The sequence below is a fragment of the Aythya ferina genome (genome assembly GCF_964211825.1).
Source record: "Aythya ferina genome assembly, chromosome: 4".
Lineage (NCBI taxonomy): Eukaryota > Metazoa > Chordata > Aves > Anseriformes > Anatidae > Aythya > Aythya ferina.
The window spans coordinates 73,866,036-73,885,641 of NC_140300.1; the positions used below are offsets into that span (position 1 = coordinate 73,866,036).

Genomic DNA, 19,606 nt, shown 5'->3' on the forward strand with positions numbered 1-19,606 from the left:
CCTCACGGCTCTTGTAGCTAAACCTCAGTGAGACAAATACAGGCAGCCTGTGGTAGGTACTGGCTTTTACATGGCCGTCTAATATTTTTTTGTTAATGGCATACCCAACTGGGAGAAGTTAGGGCTGAGGCAGGTTGGTGATGTTTCCATGACTGAAATTACAGAAGTGGATGTTTTGGGGGGAGGGGGAAGGGGGTGGTGATTTTTGCTGTTGTTTGGTTACATTTTTGGTTTTGATGCATTTGTAATATTGACACACTGTAGTGACCGTGTGCCAAAGTGCAGGATTTCACAGGATTTCACAGCCTGTTATATTTCTCTTCACGCCAAAATGAAAACAGGAGGAAAGGAAGAAGGGTCGCGCTTGTGGTGTGTGACGGCGCAGCTGGCCGTGAGGCGTCGCCTGCTCCCCTCCGCGACAGGGGCACACCTTTTGGGGACGAGCCGCCTCCTTCCACAGGTGACAGCGCCTCTCCCCCTCCCCTTTTTGGTGCAAAACCAGCACTTTTCGGGGCCCGCCGGGGGGCGGGACGGTGCCGCCGAGGGCGGTGCCAACGCGGGGCGGGCGGTGCAGGCCTCTGCGCAGCCGGCACGGCGCTTCCGCCCGCCTCCTCCTCCTCCTCTCCTTCCTCCCCTTCCTCCTCCTCCTCTTCCTCCACCTCCTCCACCTCCTCCTCCTCCTCCTCGCCGCCCCCAGCCCGCCCCTTTGTTCCTTCCCCGCCGCCCTGCCGGCGCGGCCGCTGGGGCTGTTTGAATCGGCGCCGGCGGCCCGCAGGGAGGAGGAGGAGGAGGAAGAGGAGGAGGAGGAGGAAGAGGAGGAAGATCCCAGGATGCGATGGGGAACTGCTGGGCGCGGTGGTGCTGCGGGCCGCTCCTGCGGAGGGAAGCGAGCCGGCTCCAGCGAGGCGGAGGGTAAGCGGGCAGCGCCGCTCCCCCTCTGCCCTCCCCGGGGCGGGGAGGCGCCGGCTCCGCCCTGCTCCTCCTCCTCTTCCTCCTCCTCCTCCTCCTCCTCCTCCTCCTCCTCCTCTCCCCGCAGCCGGGCTCTGGCCCGGGGCACAGCCGGGGGGGCTGGGAGAGGTGAGGGGCGAGCGGGAGCCCGGCGCCCATTTTGTTGCAGGGACCCCGGGGGTCGCCCCGGAGGGGAAGGGGGCAAAGCCCGGGCTGCTCCCGGCAGGGTGGGTGTAGGGGGGGTCTGTTTGGGTATAACCGGGGGTGTTTGGGGTGCCTGTGTGGTGTCGCTTAGCCAGCCGTGCCTTGCCCTGTAAGAGGGAAAGACAGAGCTTGATAGGCTCTGGCTCTGCACGTGGTGTTTTGGTGATCCTATGGCTTGGGCTCACAGTCTGTTTCTAGCATCCGGGGGCAGTGATTGCAAAGCCTGCGTACCCTTGGGATTGACGGGTTTGGTTGTGAGGTTTGGTGGGTTTGTGCTTGGTTTCTGGTTGGTTTTCCTGCCCTGCTACCTTCAGCTGACTGCCCGGCATGGGGTAGGAGGCAGAGTCCACACAGGCAGAGGATTGGCTTTGCTTAACAGCAGCTGCTAGATATGCTGCTATCTTGTATCTTGCACTCTGCTCTAAAGTGACTATTGCCTATGTTTTTTTTCCTTATTACTTTTTTTTCCTGTATGTTTACAATACTGCATTACTTTGGGTTGGAAATTGAAAAATACATGTATATTTTCTTGTTGGCTTGCTGCTCTTGTATGCTCATCATTTCTTGCAGCAGCATCTCTGGTGTTTGGCTTGGGTGCATGTCGGATTCATGAAGTACCGCTGGTTAGCTTCCTGCCACGCTCAGCTTCCTTGTATTCTCCAGCAAACTTCAGCAAACTCTCACTGAGATTGATGAGAAAGTTGGCAGACTTTGTGTGTTTTGGTGCCTTTCACGTGGCTACCAGGTTAATGCCTGTGTGGCTTTCTCAGTGGCACATATGAATGCGGATGCACAGAATTGAGAGAAATGACATTGTCTTAGGCTGTGGGGGATTCATGAAGGATTCATAGGAGCATTCCCTCAAGGGAAAAGGTTGTTTGCCATGATGGCTTAGCTTCTCAGATTTGCATATATTCCTTCTGGTAGTCCAACATCAGACTCTCCTTAGCAGTGAAATAAACTATTGTCTGCTGCTGTAATGTTAAATTACTACCTATGTTCCTTTAGGTGTTGCCTGTAGTGAAGGGTTTTAAGAAGCGTCAGCAAAACGAAATGGTAGTTGAGGAAACAGACTTTTCTGATGGGGGGTCTCCTGTTTGGATTTTCTTTTAAACTTTGAAACTGGAATATCATATATTTGTAAGCAGCTTATGAGAAAAAGATCATCAGTGCTACATCTTGCAGTCAGGCAGAGTATGTCTCAATAGACCTTTGTTTTCTGCCTGGGCTGGTAGTTTATGGAGTGGCGCTGTAGTGTTGAGCAATTCAGGTGTTCTGAAGGGCATGGAGGGAGAGACGGGGAATTGCATTAAAAACAAAACTGTAAAATGTTTGTTATAGCAAGTTTCCTAAGTTTAAAAGCTAGATTGCTACCAAACTCTGCAGATCCGGCTGTGTCTTGAACAGCACAATATAGCTTATCAAGTTAATTGTGATTATCTTAGTCACTCAGATTTGTTTTTTTCTCTGAAACTGGAAATTCATTGTTCTTTGGTGCTCAAAGATCTAACTAGAAGAAGTAAATTTTGAGTTAAATAATTAACAATATAGTTTTAATAAGTGTTTCCAAGACCTGCAAGACACTAAATTGTGTTCAAATACTTGGGGATTTGTGTATGAGTTGTTGCAGTGATTTTAGAGTTCGTGTTGAGCACATGTAGAGAGAAATAAAACATGAGAGTCGTCTTTGGTATAGTTTAAGATCACCCTTCTGTAAAAACAAACTTTCTGTTGGTAGCTCTTCATTATTTTTAGGGACTGTCCTTATGCTTCTCTGAAATACTTTTGCTTAAAATACTACAAGCTGCAGCCATAATTAGAAAGTAGGTCATTGCCACTTTGTCCTGATGTTTGACTGTAAGGATTCTTAGAAAAAGACAGCTAAAATAAGTAAATACAAGAATAAGTAATGTAGACACCATGTATATTTGTTTGCTTAGATGGGGGGGGATAGGAGGGATAGTTATCACAAAACAAAATGTAGCAAAATCAAAACAACCCCTTTCACCACTAGTGTGGGGGAAAAAAAAATCATGACATGAGGTAAAATTGTTTTTAATACATTAAATGCTATTTTTTTTGTGATTTTTTCCATGTGTAAATGGAGATTAAGGTACATATATATTAATGGAGTGGTTTGGAGTCAGTGTCTTCAGTTGCTTTAGAACTTGAAGGTTGACCTGATGGTCTCTGTAGGTCCCATGGCCTACCAGCCAAACTGCTTTCCCTAGTGCCTTTTAAAACCTGTGTGTTTCTAAAGTCTGTTCTATAAAATAAAGAGAAAGTAGAGCTTAAATGAGACTAACAAAAGCTGCAAGCATTTTAATATTTTATTCCAGTTGAAGTTGGAGTGTGTAGGGATAAAGCTGATGTCTCCACTTCTGTCCTTGGTCACTCTGGGATTTCAGGGCTCCAGCTCTTGTGCAGAATCAGGTCTGTTACTGAGTCCCTGTTCAGCAGGTAGCAGGAACCCCAGATCTTCCCTGAAGTGTCACCACTGTTGGTATATTTGTAGCTATGTTTAGTAAGCTCACACTGCATTGTCTTAGTTTTCCATCAGTTTACTGTGCAATTCTTGCAACTAATCTGACTGCAGCTCATCTGTCTGAAATAAGCGAGCATGTTTTCATCAGCCCTGATGCTGTAAACCAGGGGTGTAGTTTTGTTGGAAGACACATGGTCCTAAAACAATTTTGTGTAACAATCTTACTAAACCAGATTCCTAATGGTACTGGCTCCTGCACGCCAAAATCTTACAGAAATAAGAGTGAAATTACTTCAAGTGTTCATGCCAGGTGTCCCAGTTACAATGAAGATGTAGTGCATGAAATAAAGTGTCCATTCACTGCCAGTTTCATAGCAGTGAATCAACTAGAAGTGATTCTTTAGGGCCAATTCTGCATTGCAAGGTACAGGCCTATATAAAAGGAAGGGTTGACCGGGAGTCCATGCTGAAGCAGGTTGCAGTTTGCTAGAAGAGGCATGTTCTGACTGACCTCCAAAGGAAAATGGGATGGGGATGAAATATGATGTGATTAAAGTAGTTCAGGCTTTGGCCAGCGTGTTGCTTTCAGTAAAGTGGCAGTAGGTGTTGATTGCAAGTGCAGAACAATCTATGCTACAAGTATAGAAATGCCAGAGGCCCTAGATTTATTCCTTGTATCGGTGAGAAATTGCACTAGGAAACTCTGGTTTTACAAAAGTTAGATGAAATGGATGTTTTACTGAAGCACCACTTTGAATTTACTTTTGGATAACAGCCAAACCTCTTTCACTGGGTAAAATAGATTGGGGTAACTCAATACTGCATTGGCATTTGTTTATTTTTACAAAGGATAACACTGAGGTAGATTAAGGATTAAGGAGACTGATTCCCTGTATAAAATTCCAGACTCTGAATATCTGGTTTTCTAGCTGGGAAGCATTGTCTTTACCTCTCTGTAGACACGTTTCTCAGAGGCTGATGGTTGCTCTTAAGATGGTTGGTCATGCTTCTGTGGGTATGGGGGAAGTAGAAGGTCAACCTTCCAGCTGCATCAAGCTGTCAAAATAGGGTGCATTGTTCAACGTTGACATTGTCCAAGATGCTATGCTCATAGACTTTTAAGTACCACGATGGACAGAAGGGCTTTCAAAATTAGTCCGTAATAATTTTTTTTCAAGACAAGTATTATTAAAGGTATTGCAGAGATGCTCAGTGCCTGGCAATGTCAAGTCCATCATGCTGATAAGTGATTTTTCTCATTTGGGTCTGTTTTCTCCAGTTCTGTACAAGAAGTTTAAATGTTTTGCCCCTGTGCTCTCATAGCAATGCAGAGCACAGGGAGACAAGTAAACGTGTTCAGTAAGTGAAGGTTCTATATTCCTTTTACATTTAAATGTTGCACAAGCTATTTAAAATTAAGTATCAAATTTGTTTTTCTTCTGCCCTGAATTGGAACAATGACTATTTTGTAGAGTAACTCTAGTCTTGTTTTTACAGATCAAAATATTTCAGAACATGTGCAACAGGAGAACACTTCACTATAGAGGTGAGTGCTTACACTTCCATCCCTTTTTTTTTTATGGGGGGAGGGAATTGGGTGTTTTGTTTGTTTGTTTTAGGGGGAAAAAAATGAATTCTAGCAATGCCTTTAATATTTACTTGCAGTTTAGGTACACTAAATATTCTAGGGTAATCTCGATTGAATTGATGCAGTACTAGGTGGCAAGTTTGTAGTTCTTGTGGTACCTCAGAACCTTAATACATCATCTCACTTTAATTTATCATTTGTAAAGAAAAGCCATCTGTTGTGATCTGACATAAAGAATCTGTACCCACCTGATACTCACCGCCAGAGCATTCCAAAGTCTGTCAATCGTGTCTTTCATCCCTGCTGTGCTAGGAGTAATTTTCCTTTTCTGCTGGCAAGTGCAGGATATTTAATTCTTGACTGTGGGATCATGATTCTGATTCTATGAAAAGCTAGAATCTGCTGAGGTTACTGTATAATTAGATGCACTCTAGTCCCTCTTGTTCACTACATACCACTTGGCTACTGAATATCACCCCTTTTTGGCAAGGGTAATGTCAGGTTAAGTTGTATGATGTGAGATTCTCAGAATAACCTGATTTACTTTCATTGGTGTTTCTTACAGTCTGAAAGTCCTAGACCTTTCAGATGTCCCCATTACTGAGAATAACAGTAATTAATTGCTGCTTTGGTTTTCAAGAAAAGGGACAAATATAGAGTGGGGGAAATCTGCTTTTAGCACGCAGTTTCCAGTTGTGAGAGTGTTCCTGCAGCAGTGATATGATAGGGAAAAGAAGGTTCTGTCTTCCCCTCAAGTTCTTCCTCATACTCTGCTTACAGCAGTTAGTCAATACAGAGGTCAGTAAGGACTCTCGCTGTAGGTGCTGTCCATGTTTTATATATTGGCTGTGTTTATGATTACTATCATAAAAACAGTATGGAGAATTTTCACTTGCTTTGTTTGGTGTTACGTGATAGTTCAACTTCTGCTGTATGAGTTCATGCAGCTTGAATGCTGCAAGGTGATCTAGACCTGTTTGGTTTTTTTTTTTTGTCTTCCTACCATAAAGCATTACATCATTTTATTGACCTTTAGTATCTTATGTGCAAAGCTGGGGTATGGGGCGTGTGTTTGTTTGTTTTTAGAATTCTGTGAATTCTAAAATTCACAGAAAGTAACCTTATGTTTTCTGTAAATTAAAAACTTCTTCAAATACTTTCTGATCATCATCACAGTTGCCATGCAGGGGGGAAGTTACTTGCATCATACCTCTCACATTGTGTGCTTTTTAAATTGAATGTGTGCTGTGGTATATTTAATGCTCATACCATTCCTTTCACTGCTTGTATTATAATGCTTCAGATGCATGGAATTATTAGCAATCGTATAAGCCAAACAAATTTCATTCTGATTAGGGCCCTCACATAAACTGTAGTGAAAGTTTGACTCTTCTTTTTAGGAGAATGTGAAGTTTTAAGAAAAGAAACCTACATAAGAAGATAAGACCTACTCTAAATGCAGTAGTAGTTCCTCAGAAAGGAGGAGGTTTCAAATAGCATTACAGTCCCTGTATTACACTTGGAGTAGTATTTTTACAATCACATTAAGGATGATATTTACCTCAGGTGTTTAATGACTAATTATATTGGATTGTAAAGATTGTTTGCTTTCTTTTCTGCAGTTTGAGAACCTCGTGGAAAGTGATGAGGTAGGTACTTGCATCGTAACGTGAAACCAGCTAGTACAGTGCACTCACACAACGTGCGGTTGCAAGATCCGTATCTTCCTCCTACTTCACGCTGTGTACACTTGTTTAGATTTAAGTTGCTGGAGTTTTTTACTTTGGGTTTTGCTTGCACTAGGAATGAATATTCAATGCTTTGGGAGAGATGAAAAGCTGAGAGAAATCTGTCTTGGGGGAGAATAGGAGGTAATGCTTTTTGGAAGAGACCACTAAAGGTATTAGCAAGACAGAAAGATAAGCAAAAAAAACCTTGAAGGAGAATTTTCTTCTGGTATAGCTCTTGTAAATGACTCAGCAATTGCTCTCTGAATATGTAAATGGGCATGAGTTGCTTTGCTAAGGAATGTTTTAGCAGTACTGTCTTGACAGTTATGGGTAAACTGGCTGAAGATTGCTTCAGAATAATACCAGTTGGCCTTAAAACTTCACTATGAATTGAATATAGATCCCTAATAGTAAGGGAAAATGTATTTTCAATACCCTGATCTGTATTTAAGAACACACAGGCTAGTTGCGTGGTTCCTGAAATACACAACTGGAATATTTATTTTCAGTTGGAAGTACTTATTTGTTTTACTTAGTCATCCACTTTGGTTGATTACGTGATAAAGATCTTTTGAAATTCCAAATTAAAACTGTGTAAGGGAGGATTTTTTTCTCCCCAGTTATAAAATACATTTTATTTATATATATATATATATATATATATATATATATATATTATGGGATAAACTCATTTCATACTGTGCACTTTTCCTCTCTTACAATTGATTGACTAATGAGATTCTCTAAAAATCAGTGTTTTTGTTTTCTCTTTTTTTAAATATACAGGGGGAAAGTCCAGGAAGCAGTCACAGGTAAGACATCAAGATTCAGGGTCTCTCCCTCTGCTCTCCTATTAAATTATTAAATTTGTTGAGACTTCATGTCAAAATCCATTCTTGAGTGCATTGTAAAGAGTCTTTATTCTTGTTCTCGGGAGCTGCCTTTAAAATTACACAGGAGCTGCCTTTAAAATTACACAGGCATTTGGGCTGCAACTTCAGTGATTTTTTTATTTTTTTGTGATCATGGTAATATTTATGTAAGCAGTAGAAACTTAGAGGCCTGCTGTATAGGAAATGTATGAAAGCACTGAATTACATACTTTGTTTGCCTAATTCTAGATGTTCTGTATTACTTAAGTTTGACGATTCTCAAAATGTTGTTCCCTGTCAGCAGTCCCAGAAAAATAATACAGCAGACATTATAGTTTTACTATAATACTCTTCTATTGTTGTTTGTTACATACATAAAATTAGGCAACAAATGAAAGGGGAACAAATTGCAATTAGGGCACCTGAACAAATAAGGAAAAAGTGAGATTTACACAGCCATGACAGTTTAACCATTTTATTCTGTTAGTTCTGTTAGCAAATGATGTTTTGAGGGTATTTTTTTTTTTTTTTTTTATAAAATGAAAAAAAAAAAAAGCCTTATAAGGGAAAGGCAGGACAGCATTATCTCAAATAAACTGGAACTTTGGAACTGGGCTCAGGAGTAGCAGGCCAAATGCACAGCTTGTTGAATTTGCTTTAAAGGGCAAGTCAAGAAAGAAAGACTGTGGATACATTTAAATTACTTTTGCAACTTAGGGTTGTCATGAGTAAATAATGCTTAGTCTTTTTGTTTTTCTCTCATGCTTCTTAGACCGTTGACTGATGAAGAAATCGCTGACTTGAAAGAGAGGCATTATGACTCCATTGCTGAAAAGCAAAAAGCTGTTGATATGAAACTTCAGTCAGAGGTAAGCAGTTATGGTAGCTAGTATGGTGTGGGTAGTTTTTCTTTTTTATGTAGTTAAGATCAACCATGAACACAAGATTTCATTCACATGAATAATGTAGGTTTTGTTCATCATTTGGCATTTTTAGTCAACAAGATACCCAGAGAGATTGCTCTGCAACCAAGTTTGCATCATAATTTTGCTTCTTTTTAATAACTTCACAGCTGAAGAATGAAATGAATAGTCTGGCTCTCTTATTGAGATCTGTTAAATTTTTACCATCTTTTCTTTGTATGAAAGGCAAAATGCGAAGTATATTTCATTCAGCTTTTCGTGAGCTCAGATTTTTTTCAGAGCTTAAGGAAAAGACAATTTCTCAGTTTTGAATCAGAGTGTTGCAGTAATTAATGGAACATGATGGGGAATGCAACAGAAAATGAGGATATTTTTAATAAAGTAGCAATGAAATAAACAGCTGAAGTTTGAAGTCTTTCACTGGGTAGTCCATAATGAGAGGCAATCATGCATTTACAGCAATTCACTAGTAATGATTATTCAATAGGATGATAATGTTTTATCTAAATTTCTTGGGTTGTTTGGTGGGGGGAAGCTGTTAGATCCGGTTAATAAAGAAAAATGTTTTAACTAGAATCAATTTTATTTTATTTTTCTTTTGTAGTAGTTCTTCTTTTGATTTATTGAACTTACAATTTTGTTCATAGGAAGATAGATAGGTTCTGCTTTTGTTAACCATTACTATTTTGTTTATATACAGTTAGCCTTACAAGAGGAGAAGTTAAGAATAGAAGAAGAGGCTTTATATGCTGCACAACGTGAAGCAGCCAGGGCAGCAAAGCAGAAAAAGCTCTTGGAGGTGAGGGGAAAAAGACCCCAATATATATCAGAGCTTCTCTTCTGTTTTTATGTATGCAGACTTTCCTAATATCCTTTACATCTCAGGAAATGTAATGAGGAAATTGCTGTGGCTTGTAAGTTCCATTAAAGAAAGAAATACGTTACTTGAAAGTACATCTGATTGGGATAGCTGAAAATCATTACAATTGTTTGAAACAGATTATAACAACTAATATAAATTTTTGAATGAAATCTGTGATTTTTAATCTAGAATTAGCTCAACAGATTCCTTAACATTATATAGAAATTACTGATCTTTAATGTAAAGAGATCTGTGGTGATTTCCTAACTAAAAATCCTAAAATTAAGCACACATTATGACATCATTTAGGTTTATAAAATGAATACACACATTTATTTGCACATAATTGTTCCCTGTCTCTGTGGTTTGTGCTAACATGAAGATAAGCATTTGAATCATCTGAATTTACTGCTTTCAGCAGGAGGTTGGACTTAGATGACCTCCTGAGGTCCCTTCCACCCTTAAATTGTTCTATCATTTTGTGATTGTACGTGTAGTAGCCAAAGTCCAGCCATAAGTATTCTTTTGAGTATTTAACTGTGCCTACCTTTAGATGTCTGGTATCTATGTTTTTGGAGCTTAGTCAAGCAAAACAAAAGCCATATTTTGACGTTCTGTTCTCTGAAAACAGTTATTGTTTAGTTTCCTTACAGCACTTATTACAGAGTGTTTTCATGTTGCAGTTCAAAGAATTACATAACAGTGCGTTTAATATTTCAGCATCTTAATAAGCTATTAAATGTGTTCTCACACAGATTTCAGGTTGCCAGAAATGTGTATTTTAAAAAGAACATTTTCAAAGCTTCACTGTCTGTTCATGTTGTAACATGTATGGTTGAAAATGTAGCATGTTCGAGGTAACTGTCTGCTAGACGTGGTTTTTGTTCAATTAAGAGTAAATTTCTAAACTTTCAGAATTAGACGTATGGGGAAAAAAAGGAATTCTACAGTAGATATAGGCAAGATCTTTCACTTGTGTGTTTTGTCTCTATTCAGAAGTGAATGAATTGAAAGCTGCTATTTGCAGACTGGTACCGATGACTCAGTTTTCATCTAATATTGATGTTACTAAGTATAGCTCAGGTCTCACTTTAGATTTCTCTTTCCATCCTCTTGCCATTTGGGGTGGGGAGGTTAATTCTTTCTGACTCTTTCCCATGTTTCTATCTTTTTCTAACACTTTTGGTGTATATAAAGTCAGGAAAAGTAGCTTGATTTATGCTTGAGGCTTTAATTTCTCTGCAGAAGTTCTGTGTGAGAAATGTTATTTTCCTTCTCTTGGTATTTTTTAATATGCACCTCGTTTAGGCAGAACCTACAACAGAAAGTGTTTATGGAGACTTTAATTTTCATCTCTTGTAAAAATAATACCGCTTACCCCCTTCACAAATAATCCACTGCAAAACCCCATAAGGATTATAAGGAAGCTTTTACATAGATGTGTATATATAAACACTTAACCCCTTTCTAGATCAGCTAGAATCCATTTTTGAATACATAACTGGTGTCTTCTCTGTTTATGGGCAAAAGTCTATTAAATGAAAAAATGGGTTTTTCATTGGAAATGTGGCATCCCTTTAAAAACTATTTTGGCTTGCTGATGTTGCCATACTAATTGTCAAGTAATGTAACAGCAGCAATTTTTAATATATATGTATCCTGGAAATTACAGCGCTAGATATTTGCATGTGATCCAGCAAAATGGGTAGATAATTTGTGGGAAGCTATGTGGGTGTATGAATTTTAAAAGGCATATATCGGTAATTGATTTATTTCCAGACTTGCTAGTTATGTTGGTGCCAAATTCCTGGCTCTTTCTCCCGGCTTGTCTAAGTATTCCTGCCTGTAACCACCAATGCTACGTGATATTTCTGATCCTTCTATGCTTTCCTTACTGGTTTCAGTCTGCTTATTCTGACACTTTTTCGTAATACCTGCGAGGGAAAGTGCCGATAAACAAAGCCATCGTCATCCTGGAATTTAGAATAGTAGCTGATCAAATATCTCAAAAAAGACTGTTTCCCCAGCTAAGAGCAACTGTTGGTTGAAGTTTAAAGCTGACACTAAAAAACCTGGTTTACTTGCACCCCGTTTTTCTTTTGCAGGGACAGATCCATTAAGGCTGAGAACAGATTTTTCATAAAACATGGTAGCTAGTTATGTCAGGTGTGTCTATAAAGCTAGCTTGTTGATTTTTATCCTAGCCTTTGCAGTAGTCAGGGTGAGTACACACTGACTACAGTACCGCTTCATAACTGATTTACCTTTCCTCATAGCTGATGTACCCAGTTCCTACACTTTTATTTTTTTCAAGGCAGGGAAAAGAAACTTAAGACAACCTTAAGTTGTTAAACCCCAACTTGAGAAGCAGCAGAACCCTACTTCCATGATATATGTTCTTCCTCTTATGACTACAAAATGAATGCGTTTTTTGGCTTGCATCTTGCATTTTTCTAACTGTTTCTCCCTAGCGATATCATGAAAGCACTAAGAGTGTAGAAGAATTAATACTTCTGGTCCAGCAAGGCAATAAAGTTTTAACTAATATAAATGAAGCTGGTACAGACACCCAGAGGAGATGGCAGTATTGCTTCATGTAGAGATAAAAGGACCTCAAGGAAAATCTTTTTAAAATGGTAGGCTGTCATTCTTCCACACAGAGCAAAACAAATCAAACGTAACCCAGGTGTTAGTTGGATGTTGAAAATACATGTGGCTTGAGAAGAGAAAAAGGTACAGAAGAGAACAGATTTAATTGTGAATGAAGCAGTATTCACGTATTTCTAGACAAATTGATGCTTATTGATCATTTGTGCACAACTCATTAATTTTATGAGTATGAATTTTATGAGTTTTATTCACAAAACTACCTTCTTTTAAATGCAGAGATCTTAAAGATTAAAAGCAATACTACTTGCATTAACGCTCTCTTCAGTATCTTAAAATATGATCTTTATTTAAATAAAAGTTAGTCTTTAGTTATACTTGGACTTCTCCAAAGACTGGGACAATGCTCTTTCTAATGCTGCAGTTAAGAGAATGGCAATTGGGTGTATTCATCTGAGTGACTGCATTCAGCATTTTCAACAATTTACTTTTTTCAATAGCAACGTAGACAGCAAAGGATAACACAGAGAGCACATGCTGTTAATAATGGAGACTATCAAAGGTAAGATATAGAATGTTAATAATAACTGTGACCTGTGACTGTTTTTACTGCTGTTTCTCACCTCCCACCCACAAGAAAGAGTTTTTCAAAACTTATGTACACAGCATTTCTAAGTCAGAATTGTTTTGATTTGTTGCAGTTTTGTTCACACCAAGTAATTACTGAATGCAAGTTGGTTGCCATTAATCTGCAAATATTTAGGTTTGATTGCATTCACCCTGGGTTTTGTTGTAGTTATTCAGCTGATTCGTACAAAATCAAACCTGTTCCCAGCTACTAACACACATCTATTTATACATCATATCTCTTAGAATCACAGGGATATGTGTGTATATATGTGTGTTTACGCAAAATCTAGTATTTATATTAAAAATATATTTAAATGTAAAATCTCAGTTAATTTCAAATATTTTTATTGTTCAGAACCCTGTTTGAAATGCTCAGTATAAGTATACATTAACCAAATCAGGAATGGAATGATTTATGTATTCTGCCTGTTTCTTCATGAATATTTTAGTTCTCTTTACAAAGTACAAAAATGTTTACTGTGAAACGGTGTTTGAGTTTAGAAAAAGCTCTAGTCAGTCTGTTTTTAATGGAAGAGAAGGGGAAATAGAAGGGATTTTTAGTTAGAGGAGTGAAGTACAGTAAGGAAAGGGACTGTCAAAATGGTTTATGAATGCGTAGGAACTAGCTGGGTTTTAGAAATGAATACAGAGTTGTTGATTTTTTTTAAATATAGGAAAGTTAATGAGGCATTATTCCTAATGACAGAGTGAGAAGTGTTGTTTTATGGCAGATATCAAGACAATTCATTTTTAGCTGAAATTACTAATGAAAATTGAGCAGAAGTTCAAACTCGGGTGCACGTGATCGGTAAAAATGGAAAGCCATCCTGTGGATTTTTTTTTTTTAAAAAGTGTATGCACTTTGTAGCATAGAAAGGGACTGGGATATGAGAAGTTTCTTTAAAAGTGTGCAAACAGGATGTGTGGATTAATATCTCTTTTTATGGTGTTTTTAGCAATTTATAAATCTTATAAATTTATAAATTTTTATAAAAACAAAACTTGCACTGTTCTTATAGCTCTGTGGCAGAAGAAGATTTTGATTCTTTCTTGAGAAATTCAAAATTCCAGTATGAAGCTTTTCGAAGTAGCAGTAAGTATTCCCTTTCCTGTGTATGTCTTTAAATATTAAGTGACTCGGAGGAACACCATCATTCTCCCCCCCCCCCCAAATAAACATTATTATATGTATTTTATTTATGTATATTTTTTATATATATACACACATACATACACACACGTATTAAAAAAATCAGCAACTTATTTTCCTCTTTAATCCCATGTGTGTCAGTGGCTCAAAACACGCAGCAAATACAACTACAACCATTCCAGTTCTCAAAGGCAAGTTCTGCAAGCAAACAAGTTCCATGCATGGGTTTTGTTTTACTAAGGCTTTCCAATTCTGTGGAGGCAACATCCATGCAGTGAACTTTTCTTGTAAAACCCAAGTGTTTTTTAAAGATGCAGACGTATGTGTGTAGCTTTCTTTAACTGTTTCGTAGCAAAATAATTAGAATTAAACTAATGGTTAACTTTTTTCTAATTAATTGTGACAGAAGGTTTAGCTGCCTAGATTTGAAAGTTTCACTAGCAGCTAATAGGAAAATAATTTTATTAACCATTATATTTGTAAGTTTGGTGGTCTGTAAGTCTTCACGCAAGTCAGGCATACTGCATACAGAATTCCTCTACAGTTCTAATTAGACAGTGTGACTAAATGTCCTCGTGTAATATCTTCATTGTGTTGACTATTAAAAAGCTACTGTGTACTCCTTGAAGTGATGAATGAAGTCCTTTTTCAAATGAGGTTTAAAGGAGATAAATGCAATGAAAACTTTCTTTGGAAGTTCAGTTTTCCATGTTAAATGTCAGATTCAAATATGTTTATGAACTTTTTTCCCTCCATATAGGACTTTCATCTGATGCTACCGTGCTGACGCCAAACACGGAGAGCAGTTGTGACTTAATGACCAAAACAAAATCGATGAGTGGAAATGATGACAGCACTTCATTAGATTTAGAGTGGGAAGATGAAGAAGGTATACGTTCTGTCATTCTCAATTTACAAGTCAGAAATGCTGACAGTTACCACTATGTTGATTGTAAATTTGTCATTTTACAAAGGGAAGGTGGTTTAGAATTTAAATGATTTTTAGCTAGAAAGCTGCTTATTTTGACAAATGTGGTTATCTGTCTAATAATTCTTTTCTTTGGATCCTTCAATGATTTTTTTTTTCTCTTCCATTAAATTCAACTGACTTGTAGAGTAAGTCCACAACAAAACTAACTGTAAAGAAATGCTGCCCTCTTGTGAGCTAGTAGCAACAGGAACAGTTCATTCTTTATTGTTTCAAAGTACAGAAATTGGTCACTCATCTTTGACTGAAGTATTTCAGAAAACATTATGGATGTTTCCTGGGGTGGTGTTTTAGTTGGTCGGGTTTTTTGTTTGCTTAAGAGAATTTACTTTGATTGTAACTCCTACTGGAAACTTTCTTAAGTCTGCATTCTAGGTGAGTATCCCAACTATCCTTGCAGCTGTTCGTTGTAGATCTTTCCTGTTCTTTTTAGTAAATCTGCAAAAGCCCCTGTCTTTGAAACAAAGTTAGCCAAATTTGGGGACATTGACTTTGAAAAGCTCACCAAAAATAAGCTAGGATTTCTCTTAACCACCACACAACTTTTTTTTTTTTTTGGCTTTAATATGCTGTGTTTTCCTGACAGTTTGTGCATGATTCAAATATTTGGCACTGTCAAGAGCACTAACATGTCAAAACAGGCTTCTGAACCAGAATGATTTAACTTTCACAAATTTTCCTAGGAATACCTGGCTTCTTTTTTCATCTAGTGTGGGCAAGAGCTATTAGCTCTTGTTGTCCAAATAAGAGGGTTCTTAACATGAAATGCCTGGATCCTGAACTGGGCACGATTATATGCTGCTAGTGGTAGTGTATAACCATTTTACACGTCTAATGGTAGTACTGTAATAGGATTGTGGATTGAAGATGTTTGAGCATAGTAGATAGTACTATTCATAGCAGTATTCATGTGCACATAATGGAGGGCAGCAGGCTTCACATACAGGAGAAGTAAACACTGCTACCAAGTAGTTTCACAGTGTTTTCTGGCTTCCTCACAACTCTGTAAAGCAGCGTCACTAGCTGTTGCATTTATTTGGGCCAAAGCTGGCTGCAAACTATTGACTTAACGTGAATAACAACAGCAAGGGAGAAAAAAAAATGTGATGCTTAGGAATGAAGGAAAAAAAAAAGTGATACTCAGGAATGAAATTAACTGAGTCTGGATCTCTAAATGATTCTTGTTTCCTCTGATGTTTTAACACAAACTTTAAGGTATGCTTCTCAATTATGATGTTCTCATAAACGTCTTAAATTGCAGGCATGAACAGAATGATTCCAGTGAGAGAACGCTCAAAAACAGAAGAAGATATACTCCGGGCAGCACTAAAATTTAATAGCAAGAAGACAGGAAGTAATCCAGCTTCAGCCTCTGATGATTCGAATGGACTGGAGTGGGAGAATGATTTTGTTAGTGCTGAAATGGATGATAATGGCAATTCAGAATATGCTGGATTTGTAAATCCTGTATTAGATTTGTCTACATCAGATATGAGGATATCTGATTCCGATCAGCAGGACAGATAGTGAAACTGTGGCCCTCGTTTATGACCAAATGTTTAAAAGTGAAATAGAATGTACAAAAATGTGTTGCTCTTTTATAAAACTGTTCTCTTCTCTTTCTTATAAATGGATCAGCAAGGAATGGGAATGACTTGCTATCTGAATTAATTCAGAATTAAGTGCAATTTTATCATCTACCTTCTAAACTTTTGTGAAAACTGGGATGATTCCATTGTGTATATTTCAGGATATCTGGATTTAATATAAAATTATCTGCACTAATTTAAGCTTCATAGCTTGACATATCTATATTTTAACTAGCCTTTTTTTCTGGATGATGTTTCTACTGATTTGTTTTTAAAATTCATCATTGGCCTAACATTTATCTGTGAAATAGTCTTATATAATTTATCTAATACTTGAATATAGAGATAATTTTTAAAATATCTTTTTTCCAATACGTGCTCTTTGACTTGTTCTTCAGCTATTTATAGGGTGTAATTAGCCAGCTGTAAAAACAAATTTCTCACATGGTGAATTGCAGTTTTCTGTCTTATTCTCTCTAGCCTTGTGTTGTCTTCTTTCCATTTCTTTTATTTTTTTATTATTATTTCATGCAAAGCACAATGAACCTCAACAAACATAGTATAAATCATTAGGTTAGGTAAGCTATTGTCTTGTATAATATGCCAGGCATAGTGTGTGCCTAGATAGAGGAAAAAAAATCAAAATCTTTTGTTTTAAATCAGAAATTTTAACCATCATCTAGTGGAGAACTGTGAGGACCAAAGCTTTGATTTCCCACCCACCCCTCTCCCCAGCAGATTAGCATGTTACTACATGTTTTTTAAAATTCTTTACGTTGTGGACGAGTTGTAATTCAGCTTGATAAGAACAGCTGTTGAAAAGCAATGCTTTCAGAGCAAACTGGGAGTCTGAACTTCTATACAGCATTAAGAAAAATATACATCTTCCTTCAAGTTACAAAATAGTCTATTTAAGTGCTCTAGCTCTCCTGTGCCTCAAAACTGGATGGTTAGTACTGATAATGTGAGGCTGAAATTTAAGCAGGTGTTCAGGTACTGCAGATCTGGTGTAATGTATTGTGTGGTCTCCCCCCTTGTTTTTATGTAAGTTACACTTTTTTAAAAAAAGCTCACTGAAGGGAGTGTGCAAAACAGTTGTAAATCTCAAGTTTTCCCCAAGGTTTCAGTATAGCCATACTCTACTAGCGTTATTTTGTCTAGCTATCTTGTTTTTTCCCTGAAAAAAGCGGGATGAGGGTGTTATTTCACTGTTGTGGAATAAAAGCAGAATACTGTGTTCAGTAGTAACAGCTGCATCGTTAGAAGAGCTGAATTTGTTGGTAGGAGTTGTGTAATGGTTTTAGATTATCTGAGATCATATGTAATGTTAGAGTTGCTACAGTGTGGTCCTCTTCTTGATAACAAAATACTACACACTTGGATTAAATATGTATAGATCAACACTAAAGAACAGATAAATCTTTTGTTGATAATATTCCAGTTCTTAATTTAAACTGTAGCTATGTCATTGAAAATATTTTAACGTAATTATCTACATCTGCAATGCCTGTAATATGCTTTAAAAATTTGTACACAAATGTATATTTTTGGTTTGGCATATGCTACTACCGTGTAACTTCTGATGTTTACTCATATAATATATTCCTACTGAAATGAAGGCAACTCTCTTGATGTGTAAATAACACATTTCTTTTTTTTAATCCTGCTGAAACTGTACAATTATCCTGCAGTGATCACTAACTTTCCTGATCAGTGAACATGAGATTGACCTGTCCTGACCATGCTTCAAGGAAGTACACTATAGCTGATGCTTGCTTGTAGAATGAGCAAGCGTTTGGGGGCGGGGGGGGGCTGAAGCTGTAATTCCAACCGAAGATCTGTTCTGTGCATGTTCTGTAGCCATGGTTAATAGCAATCTGCTTTTCAGTGAATCCCACTGAGTGATTTAAAATATGGTCAATATTTGTGGAAATTTAAGAGATTAAAAATGATGTAAACAGCTTACATGAAACAACACAACAGTACTGTAAAATATATATCTCTGTACAAACTTAAAACTAATTAAAATTTTCAGTCAGTCTTATATTTTGCAGTGTTTCCTCTGCTGTTTTTGTGCCCGCTGTGTCATACACAGTAAGAGCAGTATATGAATATGAATCTCTAAGTGTTCCCCAAAAATTATTTCTGCACCAGGAAGGATCCTCTTGCACTTCTAAAATTACCTCAGGTAACAATGGAAGGTTGAACAAATTAGCTGTGTCTTTAACCACTGAATTCCTGCGAATGAACAGCCCTTCATTGAGACTTGCTGCTTTGGAAAGGAAGCTCTGACAAGTTGCAGTAATAGAGGATTTGAGAAACCTGGAGTGTGGAGCCCTGCTGTGAGAAAGAGGCAGCTCAACCATGATGCTTCAGAGGAAGGAAAGATAAACGTGCTTGTGTAATGCAAGCAGATTCCCTGTTCTCGTTTCTGTCTTATTTAGTACACCATTTTAATTGTCTGCTGGTTGTGTCTGTATATGGGCAATAGAGTTGTGTTGGTTTGGTTTTTTGTATGTTTTTAATTATAATATTTACTGATGTGGAAGAAGTGTTTTTTATTAAGTTGTTCACCTGCTTATGCATGTTTCTATGCTAATGTGCCATTACCAAACATGAAATCATTTGACGTGATTATCTGGGCAGTCTGTTCAGAGTTGCTTGATTAGGCATGAAGTTAGTGTTTCAGAGCAGTCTTTCAGTATTCTGTAATTGTGAACTCTGGGATAGCTCCAAGTGAAAAATTACAGAAAACTCCCCAAAAAAATGTTAGCCAGCCCAATTACATGTAATTCTTAGTTAACAATAATTCTAAGTAATTCTAAATTAACAATATATGACTAATGGCAACTTCTAGGCAGGGGTGTGTGTGGCAATCAAGGAGGTAGACAGGAGAATTCACACTGATCATCTGTAAGACAAAATAAGCGTCTTCATTATATCAGCTAAATTCTGTGAAGGGGAAGTTCTATTATTGTTGCTGTGTGACTTCAGTTGGCAGCTTTATGTAGCCTCCTACACACCTTGAGA

General features: G+C 37.9%; 1 protein-coding gene across 3 annotated transcripts; it reads left to right on the forward strand.

Annotated features, from left to right (window-relative positions):
* Positions 1 to 572: 572 nt before the first annotated feature.
* AP1AR (adaptor related protein complex 1 associated regulatory protein) lies at positions 573 to 18,620 on the forward strand. Of its 3 annotated transcripts, XM_084518555.1 has the most exons (10): positions 573 to 912; positions 5,135 to 5,183; positions 6,848 to 6,874; positions 7,742 to 7,767; positions 8,600 to 8,696; positions 9,451 to 9,549; positions 12,720 to 12,781; positions 13,869 to 13,942; positions 14,760 to 14,888; positions 16,249 to 18,620. In XM_084518555.1, exons 1-10 carry the CDS (start codon positions 836 to 838, stop codon positions 16,512 to 16,514), a joined length of 906 nt encoding a protein of 301 aa, XP_084374681.1. In that variant the 5' UTR covers positions 573 to 835; the 3' UTR covers positions 16,515 to 18,620. The 3 variants fall into 3 exon arrangements, with proteins under 3 accessions (XP_084374681.1, XP_084374682.1, XP_084374683.1); XM_084518556.1 differs by lacking the exon at positions 9,451 to 9,549 and having other exon boundaries at positions 610 to 912; positions 16,249 to 17,266; XM_084518557.1 differs by lacking the exons at positions 6,848 to 6,874; positions 7,742 to 7,767 and having other exon boundaries at positions 701 to 912; positions 5,135 to 5,187; positions 8,571 to 8,696.
* The last annotated feature ends 986 nt before the right edge of the window (positions 18,621 to 19,606 follow it).

What these genes read in the sequence shown, in the direction of transcription:
- AP1AR (XM_084518555.1), top strand. Translation starts at nt 836, where the DNA reads ATGGGGAACTGCTGGGCGCGGTGGTGCTGCGGGCCGCTCCTGCGGAGG. An exon ending in GAGAACACTTCACTATAGAG is followed by an intron (nt 5,184 to 6,847) that starts GTGAGTGCTTAC and finishes TCTTTTCTGCAG; the next exon opens with TTTGAGAACCTCGTGGAAAG. An exon ending in AGAGTGGGAAGATGAAGAAG is followed by an intron (nt 14,889 to 16,248) that starts GTATACGTTCTG and finishes CTTAAATTGCAG; the next exon opens with GCATGAACAGAATGATTCCA.